Below are 27,407 nucleotides of genomic sequence, written 5' to 3' on the forward strand. Positions count from 1 at the left end.
GCCTGCAAATGTGTAAGAATCCCGCTCAAGAATCCCCTAGATATATAACAAATGTAATTCCTGACAAATAGTATGAAGTGTCAAACCAAATTAATAAACAGACCTGATATTGTTTCCCGATTGGACAAAAATCCTTCCCAATAGATGTGCACCAAAAATTTACATAATTAATTAAGATGAACTTAAGTAATGACAAGAGGAAGAGGAATATGAGATGGAACTGTAAGACTCACGATTTTCCAGCACCACTCGTTTCCATAACCACTGTAGCTTTGCCTGTCCAATGTTGGTAGCATCATATAATTACTAACATTATCAAAAATAGATGACTAACCAACTCATTGATTTCAATTATGTATACCTTTATTAAATGTCATCTGATATACCTTTAAAATGCATATATATATAAGATCTGTCTTTCCCATCAAATAGCTGCTGTCAAATAATCATTCATATTCAAACAACTTTGAGACACCTAACATGACTTAGTCACACATAAACCTCTATGTTAAAAGGGGCAGCACGCATCTTAGGCTTCAAATCCCGTCTGAAATGGCTGTGGATTCACCTTTCTCGGCCTTCCCCTAGGCCTGCTAGTCTTGGAGATGCTCGGGGAGGGGGGGGGTTGATGGGGGCTTCAGCTTTTTGAGTTTTCTTCCACTAACTGTTTGTGTACCTGTTTCTGAAGCAAGCAATAAACTAAGTGCCATAAAACTTCACCATTCCTTCAAATGCAAACTTTTATGACCAAGCAAGAAAATACTACAACTCAAAACCACAAATAAGATCACCCAACTGAGCAAACTGAATACCGAGACAAATATTGTTCATCAAATCCTTATAACTCCCAGCAACCTCAATTCAGTTTAGTGTCTCTTCAAGGATAATATTGCTGATAAATTCATATTCCTAGTTACAAAGACTAATCTGTAAGCAGAATCTAGTTAACACAAACTTCACAAATTGAACCCTAAAACCACAAAATACCATCACACAAAACTCCATTAGCACCATTCTACAACACCACACATTTTAAAACACGCACAAAATAAAACAAAGAGGAATTGAGAGTAGACCTTGAAACTATTCTCTACTACAGAGAATAGGAAATGGCGAAAGAGAGAGAGAGAACTGATCTCCACCCACTCTTGCTGATAAAACTACAATATCAGCACAAGACATAATTGCAAGGCACTCCTGCTCGAGTCTCAACTTAATAGCGTCAATCTATTTAAATCCTTTTATAGATCAATTTAGGGGAGCCTCTTTCTAGATTTGAGCCCTAATTTAGCAAAAAATCAAGTCCTGATTTGAACAACACAAAAATGAAAAAACAAACTTCCCTGAATGCGAATCAAGAAGGTGGAGGAGGGGCAGGGCTCGCGCCGGCAGACAGCGCGATTGAGATTAGAGCTGGGGCTGCGCGGCAGTGTCTGGAAACTGACGGTGGTGACAGGAAAAAGGGCGAAGGTGGCTGGGCGGCGGGAGATGGTGGCAGGAGATGTTTGGCGCTGCTGGTATGGTGTGAATCGCGCCGGCTGGTGGCTTTTCTTCGATGTTCGTGATAAGAACGATGGTGGCGCACGAAGCCGCCTTGTGTAGATGCCAGGAGATGGGGAGGGGCGGCGGTTCTGTAGTGGCTCGCGGTGGTGTTGCGCTGCGACGAAGGCGGCTGGGCTGGTGCTGTGGTGGTCGGACATGTGGTGTGGCCGTAAGAGGGAGTTCAGCGGCGGATTGGGTGGAGTGGAATGGGGGAAACTAAGTTGGAGGGAATTTTTGTGTATTAGGTAATTAGGGTTTTAATTTTATATAATATTATTAAAATTAATAATAAATATAAAAAACTTAATACATAACAGTTTTGAGGCATTCATATATAACGGTTAAAATAACCGATATAAAAAGATGCTCATAGATAACGGTCGACTTAACGGTTTTGTAATACCGCTATGTATGCAACTAATAGATAACACATAAACATAACGAATTAATTCAAACCGTTATGTATTCGTATAGACAACACTACATAGATAACATATTTTTATCAAACCGTAATCTATTCCTAAAAGTGCGCTCATAGATAACGATTTTTACAAAAACCATTGTGTATGCACTGTTATGTATGTAAACTTTTATAGTAGTGAAAGCACAATTGATTCTTGAAAGTTATATCAGTCGATCTTCTTCATCGGACTGAAGCTCAGACATCCACATTAAATACTCCTGCAACAGCATTAAATGCATCATATATGAAGATCGTCATTTTCAGTACACCAACTTTCCTTTTTGGTGCTAAAGTTCAGACGCACCAAACTCCTAGGACAAAGAGAATTCAAACTCTTAACCATATTGGAGCCAAACAGATTGAAGCCTCAGCCCAAAGCACGAAATGTCTCACAACGGCCGAAATCCTTAAGACCATCTCTCCAACGGATATAATCGGGACTTCACCTATAAATAGAGCTCGAGGAACATCTTCAATCTGGGGGGGACCAATTCGAAGACATACGCTGAAGCTCTGTCAAATTCACGAGCCAACATTTCCATAGATAGAATTTTGAATCGAAGAAGAGCGTAATTAATTGTTGTAAAATCAGTCTAGCTGATTATCTAAACTCTCTTAATGATCTAGGCATTTCTTGTTTTATCTTAAGCCTAGAATAGATTACTTGAGAGCCTGTTCTCAGTAGTCTTAGTTGGAAGAGTCCAAACCCTTTTTCAACCGAGAGAAAAGAGTGTTTGAGTGGTTGTTTAGTACCAGGTAATCTAAACATTTAGGTTCCTTGGCACCCGGTAAGCCAAGAGTGGTTGTTTAGTACCAGGAAAACTAAACAGATCGGTTCCTTGGCACTCGATAAGCCAAGAGTGGTTGTTTAGTACTAGGAAAACTAAACAGATCGATTCCTTGGCACCTAGTAAGCCAAGAGGGAAATCCAACTCAGAGTGGGTTGGTAGGTTTACTGTGCACCTATATGCATTAGCCTAGAGTGTTTGTCAGACAAATCGTTTGGCCATGGAGTAAGAATGTTGTTTCCAAACCACGTAAAAATTCTTGTGTTCTTTATCTGCTTTCAGTTATTACTTTCTTTGTGCTAAAACTGTTTTCAACTGAACTGGATTAACTGAAAAGTGTAATTAAGGATTTTACCAGTGACAAACCTTTTCTAAAGGCTATTCGCACTAAGTTTAAATTCTACTGCTGAGTTATTAATCTAACTGATGATTCAACTGATAGTTAGTGTATATTACTCTACTCTATTTTGCAAACTCTAGACTGAAGCCTTACGTAGATATCAATTAAGCTTTACACTCAACTGATGTCAAATTACTGAAGTCATTTCAGTATCAGTCTACTACCTATTTCCAACTGAAATTTGGTTAAGTTTGTTTTGTTTTGCGAAAAATAGCCTACAGGTGTTTCCCCCCCCTCCCCTCATACACCTATCCAATCAACCCTCTGGGACCCCCAATAGGTGCGTGGATAGCCAATAGCTCTATCAAAGCAGATGAAGATGTTGGAAACTAAAGTTGGCCAAATGGCTAACCATGCAACTACGCAGATTAGGCCTGGACATACCGAAGGCAAGCAGAAAGGCCAATGCAATGCGATTTTTGATGGCGCTCTGTCCCAAGAAGATAAGAAGACGATTGAAATCTCTCTGGCAAGCTGTGAGGAGATGAGCAAGGAGCACGAACGTCCAATTGAGGAACCATACAAGGCTCATGTTCCACTTAGGGAGTACATCCTAAAGGCTCCATTCTCCCGTAGGTTGATGAAGAGGGAGGCGCTTGAAGAGTAATGTGTTGTAAAGATGCACAAAAAGGTGGACACCAAGGAAACAAAGCTGGAGATTTCCCATAGCAAAAATGAGAAAGAAGCTGATAATCCTGAGACGACAGAGTATAGGCATATAGTGGAAGATCTGCAAAGACTACTCCAAGAATCGGACCGGCGTACGTGCATAGCCTCAGACTTATTCAAAGCTATAGGATGACAAGGAGAAAGATGAGGGGGCGAAAATTAAGCCAAAAAAAGATTTGTGCACTGAACTGCCAATGAAGCTACTTTCGAAGAAGAAAGATACAGGTAACTTCACCATTAAGTGTGAGATTGGCAGAGAGCTCTTTCCCGAGGTTATTTGTGATTTAGGGGCTAGTGTCAATGTGATGCCCATCTCTGTTTTCAAGCATTTGAGAATTGGAGATCTCAAGCGACCTCGATGGTGATTCAGATGGCGGACCGATCAAGAGTGAAGCCGAGAGGCAAGCTTGAATAGGGGTGGACCAAAATATCGAAAAATCGGTATACCGCACTTATCGTATCGAAAATACCGAATTTTTGGTATACCATAAATTCTGGTACAACATGGTACTGTACCGAAAAACTTTAGTACGATAACGGTATCAATTTTCCTCATACCCCGGTATACCGATATATACCGATGCCGCGGTATATACCTTTTCTTTTATATATTTCAATATTTCGATGGATACCGCGATACCGATATATATTGAATACCTATATACCGTATCGATTGAAATAAATTATATATATATATATATATATTATAGTTACTGATAAATTATATTTTTATTTCATAATTATATTTGTTTGATGTAATTTTGGTGTGTACAGATATATGGTATACCGTAAAATTTTGATAATTTAGACATAAAATGATATATCAATAATTTCGGCATACCATAAAATATGATATACCGAACTTTAGTACGGTATACCGCACTATTGGTACGATATTGGTATGAAAAAGTTCATATCAATTTTTTCGGTATACCGATCTTCAATATGCCGAAGAGTTTGGTAAGGTAGCGATATGAAAAATCTCATACCGCAATTCACGGTACGGTATATGATATGGCAAAAAAATCGGTATACTAGACCAAATTTTTTCTTTCGGGTCAGGTCGGAACATTTCGTGAATGTTCCTGATCATCGGTATACCATACCGTATGGTGCGAACATACGCCAAGTTCCTGATCATCGGGTCGGACACTTCGTGAATGTTTGATTTTTCTTTTATCCATTTGTGTTTTATCGGCTATGTTTAATTACTAATATTATTGTTGTAGGAGGTTTTTGTTGATCCAACGCGTGATGAGAGCTTGATATTTGAGCTCCTCGACTTGAAGACGGACGTGGAAGATCACAGAAGTGCCACGTGGTTTCTTCAAGACTAGGCTAATGAGCAAGACGCTGAAGGAACAATGGTAATCTTAACTGTGCGCATGTGTTGGTCAAGCGCTAAGGGGTTAGTGCCTAAGGCCAAAGGTCTTGGGTTCGAGTCCCCTGTGGCGCGACCTTTAAATTTTTTTATTTAATACTGTTAATTTATATAAAAAAATGGTAATCTTAACCGTTTTCTAGTTTTTTTTTTACGTGGCAGAATTGGACTACTTGTTTGCAATTCATGCTACTCTGGTCCAGGGAATTGGAAGTCGATAATATCTAGTTATTTTGGTGTTTTATTTCACTTTCAATCCACTCCCTACCACATTTTCACATTCCTTTTAATGTGATTCACCAGTTTAACAGTTTTGTTTCTAGGGGACCAGTTGTTGAACACTCTGTTAGAGAAGTTTGTCATTATCATGGTTGTTGTGGGCTTCAAATTAACACTTTTGGTGGTAGCATTGGTTTAAATAATGGTAATAGAGAGGTATTCTATACGGTCTCATTCTGGGCTTAAGGTATTCCCAATCCTCGCATTTCTAATCCCCAACTCTAAATGCAACCTCAGGTTGTGGGAATAGGAAGTTTGTGAAATATGATGATGAACTTCACGATATGAACATTCTTGAGTATTCTATGATTCCTTTAGTGGAAAGCTACTAGGGAATCTAAGTTTTTTGAGGTTTTCAATTTTATCGCAAGACAAGGTTGTTGCAGAAAAACTATCATTTCGATTTGATTCCCGTTGTAATTTACTAGCTGATGACAAGTTTCTATGTTCTTTAGCTTGTAATTTAGTATATGCTAATTTAAAAGCCCGTTTCAATTAATCTCATGCAAAAAGAGCATAATTTTTAGAACTGAAGTTGATGGCGTTATGATGCTGGATTTGTAAATCTCTCACTTTCGAGTTTGTGTTAGTGGAGCACAAAACGTTCATAATGGAAAGTTTTTTACAAAGATTAAATCTATAAACTACACATTATATTCAAAACAAATGTTTTTTTTGTTAGTTGCTACTTTTTAGTTTTGCTGACAATTTTTGTTGTTTTATTATATAATGAAATAAATTATTGTTCGTCGAAACTTCATAAGTTTAAAATCTTGAATTTTCTATTCTATATAATAATTGTCTCCCTTTGTTCTATAAGATTAGGTGCTAGAACAATCAGGTGTATTTGAGGCTGATGAATTACAATTTAGAAGTAGTCATGGTGTCATTATAACTGCAGTTGGGCAGATGGTATGTACAACCTTTTGCCAATTGGTAGTGTTTTACATGCATTAAAAAGTGATATTTGGCTTTGAGAGTAACGTATTTGGTTTATGATAGAGAGCTTAACCAGCTCACTCCATCCTCCCGCCTGTCCCTAAAGGAAATACCTACTGTATTGAAAAAGGTAGCATAAATGAAAACGTATTGCTCCTTGATTCTCATATTTATCATTTCATATTATTTTCTTGCATGGTCCTGTGCTAGTTTTGGAACATGTCTATTACAATTTTAAGTACTGGTTTTCTTACAACCACTTCAAACTTGGCATAAATTATGCTCTCTGCATCTGCTGCTTGCAGACCTTCAAGTGCTGCTAGCTTGATATAGATCCTTGAACTTAGTGTGAATTATTTTTTGGTACCTAAATTAGATAGTGTATGTAATTAACTAATGAAAGTACAACCGTTCAATTTCTAGCAAGAGTTTAAGGATAGTGAGATTGACATTATGCATTTGGAGTTTAATTCCTTTAATAATTTTATCAGCAAATATATGTTGGCCCTTCATTGTTGCTACTCTCAATTTTCAGGGGATATCTAAAGGGAAACAGGGAATAGATGCACAAAACCTAGTTAAGGTAGACTTGCCATTTCTTCTTCTTAGAGAATTGTCTCAAGGTATTTGGTTTGACCTTTAATGCACTATATTTCCAGATTTATCTAGCTAATTTACATCTTAAGGATGTTGGCACAGATGTTCTGATTACTGCATACGAGTCTGTAACGATAAAGTAAGTAGATCATTTATAACTGCCCCAGCGGTGGTAAGTGAATACAGTTTTTATCCCTCAACATATTGATTCTATCTCGGGTGCAAACTGCTTTGTGATATCTGCTCTTCTTCCCTAGCTCGTTTATTCTCACAGCCCTTTGAGTAAAAGTGCTGCCATAGTCGGGGCCAGCTTAGCCGTGCCTGCTGCACAATCTGGATGCACGCCAATGGAGGAGGTCTTCAGAGGTGCAGTCTCGAGTTCCAAGGTGAACCACTGGAGCAATTTTGGTGTCGTGGCTTGAAAAAGCCATCTTGCTTGCTATTGTGTGGTGAGCAATGTTCACTCTCATCCTGAGTTTAGTTTTTTGTAATAATCACAATATGAATAGGCTTTTTAATTGGTATATAGTGGCTTTAAGTTATAGGATATGACATTGAGGTATTGTTATATCATCATTTCTCCTGTTTGTCTTTTATCTACAATATTCGTCGGCAGTTCGAATTTGCATGTCTTTACGAAGAAACTCTAGTCTTCAGGACAACAGTAGACTAGAAAACATGAACTCTAACACTTGAGAGCGAAAAGTTCTAGTCTATTAAAATAAAATCTAAGAGTTTTGGTATTATTAAAACTAGGGCTAGGATATTTCATTAAGTTCCCAACAGTAGGTTTGATATTTTTCGGTTGTCAATCTCTGTTATTGGGCACTTTGACTTTTCATTGTAAAATATTTCATTTATCAAAAGTAACATATATCATTTGTTATATATATTTAAATTGTTTTAATTTTTCAAAATTTATAGGATTGAATACATTTGAAGCTAATAAATCAAATAATGTGAATTTCTAAATTATTACTTTTAAGTTATTAGAGCATCACTAATGCATTACTCGAGTGCCTACTCGAGTAGAGTAGTGCACTCGAGTAGGGCGTTGCAGGTGAGTGCTACTCGACTCTTCGAGTATGCACGAGTAATTTCCTTTTTTTTTTTTTTTTAATTCTCTTCTCCTCTTTAAAAATTTCTCTCTTCTCTTTAAAAACTAAAAAAATCAAGTAGGCTATCAAGTAACCCCAATGCAGCACTACTTACTCAATAACACAACCACTAGGCTATCAAGTAGGCTATCAAGTAAGCCCATTGTGGATGCTCTTAACAACGTTAAGAAATGTCGTTAAAAGTACTATGTAAATTATATAAATACATTTTTCAATGCCAACAATTAATATAAAGTGACGGTTTACAATGTCATAATAAATCACTTTAGGTGTTGTAATAAAGTACTCCCTCCGTCCCAACTTTTAGTATCCATCTTTCCTATTTTGGTCGTCCCACATTTTGATATCCACTTCTATTTTTAATAAAAGTAGGTGAGACCCTTGCTCCACTTTAATTATTTTAACACTCACATAAAATGTGGGACCCTTATTCCACTCACAACACACTCAACCATTTTATTAAAACCTATGTCACTTTTAAATGGATACTAAAAGTTGTGACAGATGGAGTATGTTTCTAGACAATAATAAATGTTGTATTAATTATTTTTCGTGACATTAGTAAGTGTTGTATTATATTTATAAAATCTGATAAATAAATAAGCTATTTGGACAGTATCAAGTGTCACCATAGTTAATTAATCCTTTAGCTACACTGATACACACGACACTATAAAATCAATGTGGAAAACAGTTAGATGTTGCAATAAACTATTTATTGAGACATTTTTAGGTGTCTTTTAAAGCTATTTTTTTTTTGTAGTGCTTAGATTTGTAACAGTTGTCACATGATCTCCTCCCCATCATCACACATTGACTGGTGTTGTCGAACACTTCATAGATATTATGATCAAACTCAACATCACACAACTGACTTATGATTATGAGATTAGCTTTGAGTCCTTCAACATGATAAACACCCCTTAATTTTGGAAATTCTTTAACATTCAGATTGTATTTTCCTAGAATTTTTCTTTGGCGCCTCATCCGAAAGTAACATTTCCTCTATTTGTCGGGATACAGTCAGTGAGTAAAGCCTTGGAACATGTCATGTGTCTGGAGCAACCACTATCAAACACAAATTTTTAGAGATGTGTAAACAACATTGCGGGTTTCATCATTCTTTTAATTAATTCTGAACATCTTTCCAAAATCTAACCTGCCAGTATTACTAACATTCTTCTGATAACTATCAAACACTTGTTTAGCAGACATTGTTCTGGTAACTATCGAACACTTGTTTAGCAGACAAATTAAACATCAATATCATTGAGATATTTAACACAATGAGGTTTAATTAATGTGACATGGAGATGAACAATAATGATACACGTAGGACTTAGCCTTTTCCTTAGATTTCCTTTTATGTAACACTCCTATTTTATTAAAATTGATAAAGTATTGGGATCATTAACCCTAATATATACTCCCAGTACTAAAAGTGGATACAAAAAGCTGGGACGGAGGGAGTATTATAAATGTAATTATGCAAATATATATATATAATTATAACTAGCTAGTATATTTGGAGATAGTAGTGTGTTGTGTGAATTGTGATTTAATCAATTTGTCAAATCAAAGTTGGTTGTCCGAATATATATATATACCTGTATGAATGTGGAGCTATCGCAAATAGAGAGAGTGAAAAATAGTTAAGAAAATTATATTTGATAACAAAGCACATATAGAATGGAGTGAAAGCAGAATTCTGATAATTAATCTCCAGACTTCAATTGGAACATTTGCGTCCGTAAATTATTTACCCCCACTAATAAATTAGCGGGTCCGTAAATTCTGATAATTCTCTAGCTACTAAAAGTAGGGAGTAGCGTTCCAATTACGCCCTATCTACTTCCAAACTGTTGAGAGATTTTCTCTACAAATTAAAGCAACAACACAAGGAAAATTAAAATAAATTCATGTTCGACACATATTTACAATTTGAGTACTAAAAACATCATAAAAAAGCAATCAGTAGTTAAGATCTTATGTAGACATGTTAAAGCAGTTGTAGGCTTCCCATGGCTTGCCATTGAACTCAAACTCTTCAATCTGCTCATCCTACAAAAAACAAGATAATTACCAATTAAAAGCTCAAGTTTTAATTAATGGTCAGATTTTAGTGTCCTTTTAGATTGTAGTAGGAATTTATAAGCTCCTTAAGACAACGTATACGTTGTTTAGAAGTTTATAAACTTTTGATAAATTAAATTCCTTTGTAGTTTATAAGGTCTAAAAATAAGTTTTATTAGGATTTTTATTTCTACCATATACTCTTTGAATTTTAGTTGTCGTCAATTTTTTTCTCTCTAAATAGCTAGTATATAGTCTTTGTTTAGCTTACAATTCTCTCTATAATTCATAAGATTAATTGTTTAAATACTTCCACATTTTATAAGCTCTTGAGAAATTGCATTTTATAAGCTCTCTAAAATAAGCTTATAAAATATTCAAGTAATATTTACTTTCATTTATCTTCGTATATTTCCTTTCACTCGTAAATATGTGCCTTTTCTTTTTATAAAACCAGCGAGTATGTGTTTTCATCATAATGCAAACTCGTGAAAAGGGGACACTTAACCCATATATACACCACATTTGATATAGAATCTAACACATATTTTTACTGGCCAATTGTTGAAGATTATATATTATCTCTAATCCGTAATACCACAAAATGATTATTTGTTTTTATTTTAGAGTGAATTTTGAAAATAGCCCTTTAGAATAGTAAATTTTAAAAATTGTTTATTAAGATAAAAAATTAAAAAATTGATCACATTCACCATTTTACCATTTACATTAAAAACTTAAAAATTATTCACGAATTCACAACAAGTCGACACTACAAAAAAACGCATAAATAGCGACGGCGCCGCCGCCGCCGTTAATTACCGACAGCACGGCGGCGGCAAAAACGGCGACCCGCCTTTTGCCTATTACCGGCGCATTACTGACGGCAAAATAGCCGCCGCTAATTAGCAGCGGTTGCGCCGTCGCTAATTTAAATATATATTATTTAATATTTATTATTAATTAATTTAATAATATTTATTTATTACCGATGGCAATTGCCGTCGCTATTTACCGGCGGCATGCGGCCGCCGCTAATCACCACCGCCGGTGACATCCGGCGATAGAACCACCGCCGTCCGGCCAAAATTACCTATGGCGGTGCCGCCGCCGCTAATTACCGACGGCAAATGCCGTCGGTAATTAATTTTTTTCAGCCTTTTTTTTCATTTATCATCTAATAAGTTGGTCAAACATAATAATACAAAAATATTAAAATTAAATATATATTGAAATACAAGTGAAAATTTAAACATTGATTATTACTAATCTAAGATTATTACTAAGAATTCAAGATTCTTTGTAAAAAACTTATAATTATTACTTAAGAGTTTTAATTTGATTAGTGATTCACTCATCAATCATCACTAATCTAAGATTATTACTAAGAATTCAAGATTCTTAATAAAAATCTTATAATTATAACTTAAGAATTAATGTTAATTTGATTAGTGATCCGCTTATCAATCATCACTAATCTAATATTATTACTAAGCATTCATGATTGCTAGTAAGAAACTTATAATTAGAACTTAATAATATTAATTTGATTAGTGATTTACTCATCACTCATCACTCATCACTAATCTAATATTATTACTAAGAATTCAAGATTGTTAGTAAGAATCTTATAATTATAACTTAATAATGTTAATTTGATTAGTGATTCACTCATCAATCATCACTAATCTAATAATATTACTAAGCATTCAAGATTCTTAGTAAGAATCTTATAATTATAACTTAATAATGTTAATTTGATTAGTGATTTACTCATCAATCATCACTAATCTAATATTATTACTAAGAATTCAAGATTCTTAGTAAGAATATTATAATTATAACTTTAGAATGTTAATTTGATTAATGATTCACTCATCAATCATCACTAATCTAATATTATTACTAAGAATTCAAGATTCTTAGTAACAATCTTATAATTATAACTTAAGAATGTTAATTTGATTAGTGATTTACTTATCAATCATCACTAATCTAATATTATTACTAAGCATCCAAGGTTCTTAGTAAGAAACTTATAATTATAACTTAATAATGTTAAATTGATTAGGGATTCACTCATCAATCATCACTAATCTAAGATAATATTCCTAGTAAGAATTCAAGATTGTTACTAGATTGATAAAATACTTATGGTATATAAACTAGATTGATAATATATATATATATATATATATATATATATATATACATATATTAATAAATTAATAAATAAATATTTTTTCGACATAAAAATAAGGACGGAAACGGGCCCAATCCGTAATTAACAACATTTTTTGGATATCATCTCGACATATTCTAAGGTTATGAATATATATGATATTGTATATTGAAGTAGACTTTAAATGAATTAATAGGTACTAGATATATCAATAATACGAGTGTTCTGTACTGGTGACCACTCGAAAAGAACTTCAAGGTTAAGCGTGCTTGACTTAGAGCACAACTAAGATGGGTGACCGATTGGGAAGTTCATCTAAATTATGCAATATTGTATAAATACGAAAATAAATTGTGGATATACAATAAAATAAATAAATAAATAAATATAGAAAATAAAAAAATAAATTAAAAAATATTACCGACGGCAGTTTGCTGTCGGTAATTAGCGACGGAATTTTGCCGTCGATAATACATCGGCCAAGTTCGGTGAGTGCGCCACCACCGTCCGGTGGAAATTACCGACGGTGGTCGCGCCGCTGCTAATTAACATGCCGTCGGTAATTTTCCGGCAACTCTCCGCCGTTCAACGGTGGAAATGCCGACGGCGATCGATCGCCGTCGGTAATGGCGTTACCGATGAGCAAATTACCGACGGCGATTTGCCGCCGGTAACTACATTACCGGCCGACGTGCCGTCAATACCGACAGAAAATCGCCGTCGGTAATCTCCAGTTTTTTTGTAGTGCGACTTCACAACTAAAACTAATTTTAATTGTGAATTTAAACTTTAAAACTCGAATTCACAATTGAATAGCTAGTGTTGGTTGTGAATTCGAGTTTTAAAGTTTGAATTCACACAACTAGAAATATTGTTAATCGTGAATTCAAGGTTTAAAACTCAAATTCACGACTAGCATTATCTCTAGTTGTGAATTCAAGCTTTAAAACTCAAATTCACGACTACTACTAGTATTTCTTGCTGTGAATTCAAACTTTAATATTTGAATTCACAACTAGCAATAGAGTTTGCTGTGAATTCGAGTTTTAAAATTCGAATTCACAACTAACACTAGCAATTCAGTTGTCAATTTATCAAACTGGTTGTGAATTATATAGTTTTATAACTCGAATTCACAACCAAAACAACTAGTTGTGAAGTCGAGCTTTTAAACTCGAATTCACAACCAACAATAACGAATCAATTGTGAATTCATCGATCTGATTGTGAATTCTATTTTTATTTGTGAATTCAAGAACATTAAGTTGTGAATTCAAGAACATTAAATTGTGAATTCATAGATCTGATTGTGAATTCAAGAACATTAAGTTGTGAATTCATAAATTTGATTGTGAATTCAAGTTATTAAGTTGTGAATTCTATATCTTTTAATACCAAATCACCTAATTTTTCCCTAATTCGTGGCATGGATGGATACCAATTGATTAAGCCAATTATGGCTCCATGTTGAAAAATCATGTACTAGACGACATGAGCTCCTGCTCATCCAACGGCTTCAAATCATTTCGATGACGACAATGCTGCACCACAGTCAGATTCATCGACGAGCTGCAACGGCGACACCAAAAACCTTACGTGACGGTAGCAGTGCACAACAGTGATTTGCAGTCTGAGGAGGCGGCGCGACGGGACAACGGAGAGAGAGAGAGAGAAGAGCGTCGAAGCTTTGAATAGATAGAGGAAAGCGGCCATTTTTTAGTTTTTTATGTTAGAGGTAAATTTGTATTTTTGCATAAAAACTAGCTAATATTTAAAGTTTTTATTTGATTGGCTAATTTTAAATTTACTATAAGAAAGTAGTCAATTTCATATATCAACTCTCTATTTTATGTGCTAAATAAATGGATTTAATTTTATGTGATAAATAAATACATATAATTATTGATAAATATTTATTAAGTATAAAGTCGGATGTTAAGAAAACTATAGTATTAATATATATACTGTAAAGAACATTAATTTAGATTTCATTTCATAATTAAGACAATATAATGTCATAGGTAGAAGAATTAAATTATACAAAAAAAAACATATAATCCAAATCGCTTTAACAAAATTTACCCAGACGTATATTGGAGAAAGTCAGTTAACAATTATATATAATTGAATGGATCATAAATAAAATTAAAAGCAATATATAAATTAATAGTATCACTGAAACTGAGGATGTGAGAGGATTTGCCGCTATTAATTTGACTATTTTATGACTATTTATTATAAAAATAAAAATAAAATATTATATAATAAACCCTAATTTATTTATCAATAAAAATTAAAATTTTAAAAAATTATATAATCTAACGTTGAATTAATTAATCCTAATAATAAATTATTACTTCAAAAATTAGAAAATAAATATAAAAAATAAGGGTAATTATCATATTAGATCCTAAACTCTAGTTCCAAAAATATTATGAACTTTTTAATAATAGCAATAAACTATATATTGACATTAATTGTATCAATAATGTCTTCACTAATATTTTTAGTTGACAAAAATACTTACTTATAGTTTAAGATTTAATATGATAATTGCCAAAAATAAATAAATTAGATTAGTGAGCTTTAATTAATTACTTAATAAATTATTGAAGAAAGAAATAGTAGTAGTCAATTCATAAAAAATTAAAAATGAGACGCCGTCATATGAAAAGTGAGACATATGATATGATCCTATATATATAAGCATAAATTTTCTGTCAAAAATAAAATAAAATAAAAAATATAAGCATAAATTGATGAGAATGAAGAAGGTATATGTGATTACCTGATGAAAGAATGCAGCATGTTGAGTTTGGTGTAAATGGAAGGAGTTCCATGGTTGATCAGCAGCTCCACATATCCATGCTTCATCCGCGCTGAATTCCTCCACCACTTTAACATCGCCGTACAATATTGGGACACCACCACCACTCTCACTCTCTCTCTCTCTCATCAGCCGTCTTTTTTGACTGGTTCTCTCCCTAGCCCTCTCCCTGGCCTTCCTCCTCGACTCCCGAGCAACAACAGTCGCCCTCTTCTGCCGAGCCCCTCCTCTCCTAACCCTCTTGCCCCTCCTACTCGCCGCGGACACCGCCTCGCCGCACTCCTCGGAGGTGCAAGAGTCGCTCTGCAATCCCGCCCGGCCTCGCTCGAGGGCGCGGATGGCCGGGCGGGAGCTGCGGAGGAGCCAGTCCACAGTGCGGCTCGCCTTGTCGAAGCCCAGCAGGTCTTGCAGGTCGAAGAACTTCCTCGCTATGTCCAGGGACAGCCGCATCCGCCTGTCCCTCGGCCCGCGGGCGGTGTTGATCTTGCTGTGGCGGTCCTTCTTCGGGGCGGCCGCCGCCGTGGCTGGGACGGCAACTGCGGCCGCGGGGATGTCGTGCTGAGGAAGCGTGTTTAGGTAGACGTGATCGAGGAAGTGATGAAGATAGAGGTCTTGGTAATCTTCCAACCCCACCAGGAAATTAGGGTAGTCTGGGGATTTGGAAGAGGTGAAGGAGGTGATGTCATTTTCGGAAAAGGGTGTGTAATTAGGGTTGTGATTACAACTGCTGCTGTTGGATGAAAGCATCTTAATCTCTCTATCTCGTTGCCTTTAACCCTATAGCTGTCGCTGGGACTACTGCTACTTATGCTTCCAATTAATTAATTCATCTTGGTGATATGAGAGAGAGAGAGAGAAAGAGAGAGAGAGAAGTTCATGTTTGATGCAACTTAGGTTGGTTGATATTTATGCTCCATATAATTGACTTGTGTGGTTCATCACCACTCATATCATGGAAGAAGTTGATGTGATCAAACTTTTGGTTGAGAAAGACAGCTGCTTACGGCAACTATATGCTCGAGTTAATTTCCTCTCTCACTCTTTTCTACTGTTCGAATAAGCGTCTCTTTTGTAGTATTCCCCATTCTTTAATACTTGTAATAGTGTATAACCCTTTCTATGGGACTTCAAATTTTGATTTAAATTATTTATATTATTTTAATTAATTTAACTTGATGTAATAGAGTTTACGTTATATTAATTTTAACTATATTTGTCAATTGTTCATTTTTTGCTAGAATAATAAAAATACTACTATTTTATATAAATTTTGTACAATTTTTTTATATTGACGGATAAAAATTAATTTAAGATCTCATATGCCATATAAGCATCATCCCATCTCAACTCTATAAGACCAGAGGATCATCAAGAACTCGAAAGACAATATTTAACTTTTGAATGCCAAACTTTTGAAGATTAACTCGTCTGGACCCTGAAACAATATATCTGACTTTTATGCGTCAATTGTTTGAACATCACTATTTGATACTTTAAATATCATAACTTACTTCTAAAAACATTATTTTCATTAGGAGCTTGAAATACCAGGACTGATTTGTGAGATTATACAATCTGAAGCTTATAAGATCATAACTAACTTTTAAATATCATCTTGTATGGAGCTTGAAAAACCATAACATGATTGGAGTTTAAAATACCATAACTAGCTTCTAAACATCATCTTGTATGGAGCTTGAAAAACCATAACATAGTTATGTGCATCATTTCATTTGGAGCTTAAAATAGAATAACTGAATTTCAAGCATCATTTCGTTTGGAGTTTGAAAGAATAAAACTGGCTAGTAAGCATCATCTAGTTTGAAGTTTGAAAGACCATAACTAAGTTTTGAGAATCATCTCGTCTAAGGCTTAAAAAAATTGATACGAGATTCAAATTATATTATATCAATTTATTTAGTATTTCAATTGGTATTTCATAAAAAAATCAATGTGGGATGAGTAGATTTAGATAAATAAGAATTAATAAATATAATTTTTTTTTTGAGAAATAGGATAGTTAAAAATGCAAAAATATGGTGATGCTACATAGGAGTATTCCATTTTTTAATTATATATGTGATGATATTAATATTATTATCGTCTCAAACCCATGATATACATACATATATATATGTGTATGTGTATGTGTGTGTATACCAATTAATTTCTTGAATTTATTTAAATTTATAAAATATGTATATAAATAAACAAAATATAAATCAATAATTGGTTAATAATCTCGACAAAATTTACACGAATAATCATCTCGTTAGTTACTCCAAAATATCTATATCCTTAAAAGCTTCTAGATTGAATGCAGTATGCAATATACTCCCTCCGTCCCATGAAGTAAGACCAAGTTCTTTTCGGCACGGGAATTAAGAAATTGGTATTTTGTGTGTTAAGTGTGGTAGGTGAAAAAGTGAAAAGGTGAATAAAGAGTAAATTTTTTTCTACTCTTAGAAATTGGTCTTGCTTCGTGGGAGTCGTGGGACAGACCAAAAAGGAAACTTGATCTTGCTTCATGGGACGGAGGGAGTATATTGTAATTTTTTTCTTTTCATTATATCAATTTTTATTATTGTAATTTTTTTATTTTTTCAATATATATTTCAAATATATTAAGTTAAAACTATTTTTAATTATATTTATAAATATGATAATTGAGTTGATATCAATTTTATATAAATATAAAAGTTTAAAGTTTTCCGTGCATTGCACGGTGTGCAAATGCTAGTATTACTTTAAACCTCAAATTATTTTTACACTATCAATTATATCCTTAATTATAGATTTTTTTTTACAAACCTTGAATTATTAATTTTGTATCAATTGCACCACTCGTCTATTTTTTATTTTTTTTTGCTCTGAAAATTGACGTGGCTCGCCGGATGCTATGATTATTCAAAATCAATCCTTTTTTAACATGCTTTATACTCCATAAAACAACATCATTATATGCTTTATTAATTGAAAATTTAAAGAGTGAAAAATGGATGAAGGGTACAATTAATACAAAATCGATAGTTTAAGTCTTAAAAAATATTTTTCAATAGTTCAAGATATAATTGATTGTGTGAACATAATTTGGGGTTTAAAGTAATATTTACCGTTCACACAATCAATTATATCTTGAACTATTGAAATATATATATATATATATATATTCTCTAGTAGTCATAGACTACTATAAATTAGATATAGGATTGAAGAATATATGGATAAAAATGATTAAAATAAGGACATAAGAAAAATAAAAATAGAGAACAGAGAAAATCGTATAATCATCCATGACAATTTCTAAAATTCGGAAAGTATTTTCTTCTATTTATTTCCTCAAATATATATATATATATATATATATATATATATATATATATATGTGTGTGTGTGTGTGTGTGTGTGTGTGTGTATAAATTTTGCTCAAATATTTAGCATATGTAGAAATGAAATTCTACATTTCTTCAAGTTACACCACCTTGATAATTTTATGAAATTGAATATTCTATAATCTATATCTATACTATATTAAAAAAGCAGTTTTCAATTTAAAATCAATTTCAAATTAATTTCAAAATTAAGTTGCAATTTTGTAGTTATAATAAAATTGAAGGTTTATGTTTAAACTATATTTTTCTTTTTATTTTCCATTTCTTTAACTTCTTATTTGTTGTTTTATTTCTTTCCAAAATTATGAAATTTTATTAATTATAAAATATTTAATATACCTATCAAATTAAAGATCACGATAAGAGCTTTAATTTGATATATTTTATATAAATATTTGATTTAAAATGTACAAATTAAATTTGTTTATTATAATTTTATAAATTTCTCTCTCCTCTCTCATCATTTTGAAAAAAATATATTTTAAATTCTTTTTTATTAGTATTTATTTTTATTTTTTTAACTTTTTTTTTGCTTTTCATAATATCAAATTTTATAATTGTAAATTCTAATTATTTTTTTTAATATTCAATTCAAATATATTTAGTTAAAATTAATTTTTATTATATTTATGAGTATGATAATTGAATTAGTATTAACTTTTATATATATAAAAATAAAAGTATGACATTTTAGAAAAGGAAGGAGACATTTGAATGAAAAAGCATGACGTTTTCTCTCTCAACAAGCCCTAACCCTAGCCGCCGTTGATTTGCTCCGTTCGTTCTGCCGTTCATGTCTTCCGCTTCCCTGCCACCGCCGTCGACGGACAGGGGTGGCCTCAACCTCCCCCCGGTGTCGAACAATTTCCAGCGGTCCGCTATTCCTCCAACCACGGTACCTCTCGTCAACCCTAGTGTTACGGTTTCTGACGTACAACACAAGAAACCTTCAATCCCATTCCCAGGAACTAGTAAGATTCATGACGCTGCTCCTTTGATTTCTTATACGAAAGTTACGGCACCGCAACGTGTCAAGAAACCTGATCTGCCAGCACATAACTTTCGTGCCCTTCGCCCGGTTTGGCAAGGAGAGACTGGAATTCTGAAAGTTCCGAAAGAAATACATAACCTTCAAGCTTCGAAGTTTCAGCATGCACTCATTGGTCGATTCATGATGAATAAAGGAGAAAAACCAAGGTCTACACGTGAACTCAAATCTGAACTGCAATCTCTATGGAGCATCGCTTTTCCATGGCAGTTAATGCCGATGGGTAAAGGTTACTATACGTTAAAATTCCACAATAAGAAGGATAAAGCCATTGCGAAATCTCATCTTATTTGGGATTTGCCCGCAGGCTCCCTTAGATTGCGTGATTGGGTTCGTTACTTTAATCCGTACAAAGAATCTTCTTCGTTAGCACAAGTGTGGGTTAGAATCTATTACCTGCCTGTCGATTTTTGGCACCCCAAAATTTTAGCAAGTATTGGACGTTGGCTTGGACAGCCTCTGAAAATCGATGGCAATTCAATGGATGATGAAGTTGCGCACTTTGCGAGAATTTTGGTAGAAATCGATTTAGCTCAATCTTTGCCAGAGACCATGGCCATTGATGATGGTGAATATTCCTTTAATATTGAATTCAGCTACGAGTATCTCCCACTCTTTTGCACACGATGTAGAATAACTGGGCACTCGGTGGATAAATGTCGGAAAGGAAAAAGGATAACCAAGGCCGCTGAGGAAGTGAGCAAACCGAAAGAGCCGGAATGGCATGCTGTTGGCAAGTTCTCATCAGGAAAAGACATGGAGCCTGAGAATGTTCCTGCTGCCGATTCTGATGAACAACAAAAGGAGATCGCGGGGCCGGATCTCCTTGAAGTGATGTGTAAAAAGAGGATGGAATTGGATAATTCGCTGATGACAAATGAGAACAGATTTCAGGTTCTGGATGATCTGGAAATTCAGGACACGGGCGTCGAAGCGGGTTCACAGCAAGATTTACAACAAGATCAAAACGTTGGTGGTCATCATGAGATGGAGACTATGATAGTTCAGGATAAAGAACTTCCTTCTCCGATGCGGAAGGAGAAATATGATTCGGACAGCTCGACGGGAAGGGAAAACTCTACGCCTCATAGAGTTGCTTCTGGTCCGATAGAGAAAAGAGTGGATGTAGCAGATCACAGTGAGATTGAGGTACAACAGGCCTCTAGTGTGGAGGGAGTCGATCACAGCGAGATCGCGATACAACAGGCTTCTACTGTGGATAGTGAGAAAGATGCTTTACAGAATATTGAAGGATTGAAGGAGACGTATGGTTTGTCTTCAGGGAATAATATTGCGCTGGGGATTGAAGTCTCGGTTGCGAAAGAGGATCCTTCCAAACGAGGCCGAGGTCGTCCTTCAAGACAAGACCAGGCAGCTCGTAATCATAACAAAGAGCTCCAGATGCAGCAAGAGAGTATTAAAAATTGGTTAAGGAAATCAGTGGAGGCGGGGCACAAGCCACGTGATTTCATGGTGGATTATAGTAACACTGATAGTTTGCGTGTAATGGATAGCGTTGTACACAAGCAGTGGGGTAATAAAGCGGACCTGGGTAACTCCCAGTCTAGGACTCTTCATTAGTTCTATGAATATCCTTGTTTGGAACGTCCGTGGCCTGACGGACGAATCCAAAAGTCTTCGTAAGGAACATTGTCGTTCCTTCTCGCCTTTGATCTTGGGTTTGATCGAGCCTAAGAAGAAGTTTCATAAAGTTAGACAGAGTTTCTAGAGATCTATTAATTTGGTCCCTCGTCATCAGAATTGTAGGCAACCTCGCTGCTCTAATATTTGGTTGTTGGCTCACCCTTCGGTGAGCTCTCAGATTATTCACTCTTCGGCTCAGACGATTATTGCTGACTGTACTTGGCAATCGAAGAGCTTCCGTATCGCTGTGGTGCATGGAGCAAATGATTCTCTTGCTCGTCGTTCGTTATGGATTGAGCTTCTCACTTTTGTTGACAGGAACACGGTCTTTATTGGAGATAGGGGTGAGCATTCGGTTATATGGTTCGATTTTTGCTAAAACCAAACCAAATCATATTTTAGTTCGGTTTAAAAAAAAAACCGAACCGAACCGAATTAACCGAACAAACCGAACCGAATTAACCGAAATTTTTATAATTAAAACCGAACCGAACCGAAAAACCGAATTAATCCGAAGAAAACCGAAATTTTCGAGAAAAAACTGAAAAAACCGAAATTTTCGAAAAAAAACCGAAAATTCCAAAAAAAAACTATAAAATTAAAAACATATTAGAAGTTAGATATTATAAAATTATAATTAAAATATTATAACATATATTTATATATATATATTATAAATATAATTCGGTTTTTCGGTTTTGTTCGGTTTTAAAAAATCCGAACCGAACCGAACCGAAAAACCGAAATTTTATGAAAAAAAACCCGAACCAAACTGAATAACCAAAAAAACCGAACCATATTTTAAAATTTCGGTTTGGATCGGTTCGGTTATTCGGTTTTGGATTTTTTGCTCACCCCTAATTGGAGATTTTAATGCTGTGAAGGGAGCGCATGAGTGTCGGAGTTCGGTGTCGCCTTCTCGAAGAACTTGTAGGGATTTCTGCGATTTTATTGAAGCCACTGAGTTCATCGAGTCGCCCACTTCGGGTCTTCGGTTTACGTGGTCTGGTCGCCGCTTTTTTCCTTGCCATGTGGAATCTTTGCTTGATAGAGCCATTTTCTCTTCCAGTTTTGCTGATCTTTGGACGGGCATTAATACGCATGCTCTTTCGCGTCTCACTTCTGATCATTCTCCTTTGGTTTTACAGTGTAGAGCTGGCTTGGATAATGGGCGACGTTCTTTTAAGTTCCTCAATATGTGGGTGTCCCACCCTAATTTTCAGGAAATGGTGGATTCTTCTTAGACGGGTTTGGTGGATACTACTAGTATCATACTAGCTGTCCGATTTACAGGGTCATGTACAAACTTAGAAGACTTCGCGGGGATCTGCGAGTTTGGAATAAAACGGTTTTTGGACATGTTGATATGCAAATTCATGAAGGGCAGCAAAAGCTGATGGAGGTTCAGAATAAGATCTCGAGTCTGGGATATACCGATGAGTATTTTTACGAGGAGGTCGACGCTTGTAGAGGCTAAAATCTACAATTGAAGTTGACGTCTGCACGTCCGGATAGATTGAGCACTAGCAACCTGTCAACACAAGAACACGTAAGAGCCCTAGGTTGAGCACCGGGTGGGAGTGTCGACCGTAGAGCCTCCGACGCTCAAGTCAGTATCGGAATAGCAAAATAGAATGATAAGCGAATTGAAATAGAGAGAAAGACAGGCTGGAGTATGCGGTGACTCCAGGCTGTAAGCGGCGTCGGAGGGTGGAAACGGTGACAGTGTGTTGTGATAATGGAATATGGGAGGCGGAGATAGGCCAAGTTGGCTAGGCGGCGGAGTAGAGAGAATTCAAGGAGTCGATAGCAAGTAAGATTTTTTCGTGTCCTTTGTAACCTAGTCAGTCTGTCTATATAAAGGGCAGCCAGCCGCTAGGGTTTTACAAGCTGACCTTATCCGTCCACGCTTTCCACTTCCAAGTTGTTGCGATTTGGACGGGATCATAAAGATTCATCATTTGACTGTGTCAGCTTGGCGAAAGATATTTTTTAGGGTTGATGGCTAGGTCATGTGACTTCGTCAACAAGGTGGGCGGTAACCCTTGGGCCGGATGTGATACCTCCAGCTTGGTTATCGATTCAAGTTGATCTATAGCTTCTTGGGCTAGATGGACCAATATGCTTGACTGACTGGGCCTCTTAGGGTCGTGCCAGATTGGCGAGCTAACTTGATGGGTTTGGGCCAAGTGCGATTTATCCAACCAGACTATTGAGATAAGTTGGACTTGAAGTTTGTCGGGCTGGATTGACCGGGCTGTTTAGCTCATTGGTCCAACTTAAAAGATTAATTGGGTTGGATTGAACAGGTTGCTTGGCTTGCTGAGCCAACCTGGAGTGCTGATTGGATACGGGTCATGTTGACGAATTTTGCCCACTACAGTTAGCCCCCCACTCTACAATTAGAATTTTCTAATTGGAGAGTCATTATAGCTATTCCGTAGAGGTGAATGTCTCGGAACGTCGGGTTGTCTCAGTTGGTATAACCAATCGGTTTGTAGAAAAATTCACGTCAGTCTTTCAAAATGATGTTTCACGTCAGTCTTTCAAAGTAGACGGCGTGGACAAGTTCAGATTTTTAAATGCAAGCTTGTAAATATGTGAGTCAAGTTGGATCGGTTTGTCAACGTGGGATTTGGTACTTCATAAGCTTGGAGTGATTGATCAATTTTGAAGTTTTTTTTTTCTTCGAAATACAGCTTGTAGAGCTTTGGAGCGCTTCACCAGCTTGGGGGTTTCTTTTCCCCTTGTTCTATTGAAATTTGGAGCTTGATAATTTGAAATAGGTGAATATCTTCCAGCTTGGATTTTTTTTTTAGACGGCCCCAGCTTGGCTCATTGTCGACATAACTATTTGCTCCAGCCTGTAAGCAATCCGTTGAATTCAATTTTCCAATGGGCTGATTCCAGCTTGGCTCGCGAAAAGAGGAGGGACGATTCAAATAGGCTATGCTCCAGCCTGGCTCGTTTGTCAAAATGATTTGTTGCTCCAGCTTGGAGTTTCGAATTAGGCGAATTTTTAAACTACTCCAGCCTAACCCATTTGTCGAAATAATTAGTTGTTCCAGCCGGCTATACTCAACGTATTGAACCCAATTGATTAATTAACTCTTCCAGCCTGGTTCGAAAAAAGAGGAAAGGAGTCATTTCGTTTGGTTTCAAAGAAGAGTGAAGGGGATATTTAATTTCTCTTTCCCAAATTTCTCTCCATCATATTCTTCCTCGCGTCTCTCTCTTCGTGTCTGGCTGAAGCATTCAAATCGCCAGATCAAGGGAGATCGAGCGGCGAGTGATGTCTAGTGTTTCTGTGGAGTAAGAGTCGTCCAGGAGGCGGCGCCCTCTGCTGGATACTTCGAAGGAGGCGAAGTTTGGTGCGCCTTGGGATTTTCAGGCGCAGCCTGGGGCTGTTGGGCGAGTGGTGGTCGGAGGCAACGCCCCTCGTCGGGTAATCGAATGAGGAGAGGTCTGTACGTGATTTTGAAATTTGTGCTTGTTCGAGAGAGATTTGTGCGAGGTAGAAGGGAAGAGTGAGAAAGGGCAGCGGTGGCTGCGATTTGGGGCCTAGGGCTCCCAGATGGCGTCGCGATGGTCGCGCGAATTAGGGATCCGGGGTTCAAAGTGGTGTCATCGCTCAATAGACGCTGATGGTGATTGAGGTTGAAAGGAGAGTCGAGAGGGAGGGGTGAGACCGGGCGGCGATTTCATCGAAGGTCGAAGCTTAAAAGGGCGGCTCCCTCTCTCTCTTTGAGTATTTTGCACGTGACGTTGCCAGAGTTTGGAAGGCAGGTCGAGAAGGGAGGAACGAGAGCGGCGAGCCCGACGAGCAATGACGGCGGCGTTCGCCGCTGCTCGATCGAGAGGATGTAGGTGACGGCCGCGATTTGCGGCTGTCGCCGGAAGACAGAAGGAAGTGGCGGCGGTCAGTTCTCGCCGTCGTCGAAGAGAGACAGTGGAGGTTGCCACCTGTGGATCTTAGGGCTCATGTGCGGTGCCTCCAACTTGGTTCTTTGACCAATTTTTTCCCATTTTTTCCAGAATTTAGAGGTGAGTGTCATCGGATCTAGATTTCTCAACAGGTATGTTGCGGCAATGTGTAGTCATGGGTGGAGGGTGAGTCACACGGCGACGATGTGGTGTTGCTGGCCGCCATTCTTGATTTTCGAGGTGATAGAGACGAGCTGAGGAGCGGCGGAGGTCCAATCGGATTTTTGCCCTCTGCCGGAATTCTCACAGGCAGCGGCAGGGGTCGACGACTTGGTTTGTCGCATCTTCGCCGCGACTGTGTGCCTTGAATCATTTGCGGAGATAAAAGATTGTAAAAATAGTTTGATGGTGCATTTGGCAAATGCGCTGCATACATTTATTCCTTGACCAGAGTTCAAACACCTCTAGAGGCCTATTTTTAGAGTTTGAATTTGAGCTGAATGTTGGAGTTTTTGTAATTTGGGATAAGTTTGAGAGCTTTGATTCTTGTTGTTGGTGGATGGAAAGGCGAGGCGCGCGGCGGCGGCGTGGAGTTTGCCGAGCTAGGGGGTTGAATCCAGTGGTTCTTTGCTGTAATCTACAGAGGCTGGCGGCGGACAAGCATACAATTGACTTTGCTTGTTTTTACATTTCGTTGTTCATTTATTGGCACCGTGCCTTACCGAGGTGTCCAATTTCTGTATGTAATTTGAAAATGGTGCAATAGTTGTGTAGCATCTGAATTTGCTGAAGTTGCACCTATTTTTTTTTTCTTTTGTCTTCATTTTGTTGCACCAGCCTGGACCCAATGTTGGAAAATTTATTGTATTTGAACAAGGCCAGGCTGGACTTTGATTTCGTTTGGTTGTCCAAGTTGGAACCGACTGATATTAGCCAACTTGTCATTTGCGTTTGACTTGGGCGAGTTGTGTCCCACCTTGGAGTGCTAATGGATTATATAGTTTCATGCAACATGTCGACTTGGGAGTATTTTTACCAATCAAAATCTTCTAATTGTAGAGTTGTTGGCTCTGAATTGTCCAAACACAATAATTGAAGTCGAAGCAAGTTGGAATTCATTAGATTTGGGTCGTACTGATTTCTACCAATTGTGGCTATCTCGTTGATTGTTCCAAGCTGGGTGGTTCCTTTGACTGGATGGCTAGAGATCAAAGGTCTTGGACTCTATGTTGTGATGATGATTTCTTCCTTATAGATCCAGGTTGACGTTGTCCGTGTAGGTGAGTCATCATTAGCGGCTTGTATCTCGCAGGCTGAGACATGTAGATTTGAGGTTGGTGGCTGCACTCCGGAGAGTTGCCTACATACCTCTTGCGAGGATCAAGCCAAATGTAGTTCTTGGGTCGGACTGAGCTCCGTAGAGCCATGCTCCGTAGAGTTGCCTACATACCCTTTGACGGGATCAAGTCCGATGTAGTTCCGACTTGGCCTGGGTAAAATTGTTAGTAACAGTGTGGAAAAAATTATAAACTTAACGAAAAAAATAAATAATCGAATGGAAAGTTTAGAAATGATAAGACCGAAGATGGATGGCGTTCCAGCTGTTGCTGATGTCGCGCCCATCTTTGTCCTGCAGCTTGTAAGCGCCATTGCCGAACACCTTGGTGATCAAGTATGGACCTTCCCAGGTTGGACCCAGCTTGCAAGCTCTGATCTCCTTGGTGTTTTGGAATACACGTCGGGGTAACCAATCGCCCAGCTTGAACGTCCGAGTTCGAACATGCCGGTTGTAGTGTCTGGCGACACTCTGCTGGTAGGATGCAAGCCGTAGTCTTGCCGTATCTCTCTTTTCATCCAGTGTGTCTGCTTGGTGAAGATCGGTGATGGCTGTATTGATCTTCCTCCCACTTGATTTGTGCCCATGCCTTGGCGAGGACATCTTCCATTGTTCTACAAGGGTATTTGGTGAGGTCTTTGTAGAGGTCCGAGTCGGGCAGGAGACCCTTTCGAAAGGCAGTGATCGCTGTCTGGGTGCTGCAATTTGTAATGGACACCTTCTCCTTGTTAAATCGACCTATGTAGTCTCGAAGGGACTCGTCACATCGTTGGATCACGGCGTAAAGATCCTCTGATATCTTTTC

General features: G+C 36.8%; 1 protein-coding gene and 1 long non-coding RNA gene across 5 annotated transcripts; one reads left to right on the forward strand and one right to left on the reverse strand.

The window, feature by feature from the left end:
* The first annotated feature begins 3,857 nt into the window (after positions 1–3,857).
* On the forward strand, positions 3,858–14,364 carry LOC130990351 (uncharacterized). Of its 4 annotated transcripts, XR_009090940.1 has the most exons (4): positions 3,858–4,087; positions 5,092–5,229; positions 6,997–7,507; positions 13,882–14,364. It is a non-coding gene; the product is annotated as an uncharacterized LOC130990351 (long non-coding RNA). The 4 variants fall into 4 exon arrangements; XR_009090942.1 differs by lacking the exon at positions 13,882–14,364 and having other exon boundaries at positions 3,858–4,450; positions 6,997–7,661; XR_009090939.1 differs by lacking the exon at positions 13,882–14,364 and having other exon boundaries at positions 6,997–7,661.
* LOC130990350 (transcription factor DICHOTOMA-like) lies at positions 9,867–16,396 on the reverse strand. The gene is made up of 2 exons (XM_057914569.1): positions 15,220–16,396; positions 9,867–10,237 (listed from the first exon to the last, which is right to left on the reverse strand). Exons 1-2 carry the CDS (start codon positions 16,003–16,005, stop codon positions 10,163–10,165), a joined length of 861 nt encoding a protein of 286 aa, XP_057770552.1. The 5' UTR covers positions 16,006–16,396; the 3' UTR covers positions 9,867–10,162.
* Between the last annotated feature and the right edge of the window lie 11,011 nt (positions 16,397–27,407).

Source organism: Salvia miltiorrhiza, chromosome 6, assembly GCF_028751815.1.
Source record: "Salvia miltiorrhiza cultivar Shanhuang (shh) chromosome 6, IMPLAD_Smil_shh, whole genome shotgun sequence".
In the NCBI taxonomy this organism is placed as follows: Eukaryota; Viridiplantae; Streptophyta; class Magnoliopsida; order Lamiales; family Lamiaceae; genus Salvia; species Salvia miltiorrhiza.

Coding starts and splice junctions, on each gene's coding strand:
- LOC130990350 (XM_057914569.1), bottom strand. CDS start 16,005: ATGCTTTCATCCAACAGCAGCAGTTGTAATCACAACCCTAATTACACA. Junction 10,238..15,219: donor ATGCTGCATTCTTTCATCAG/GTAATCACATAT, acceptor TGTTTTTTGTAG/GATGAGCAGATTGAAGAGTT.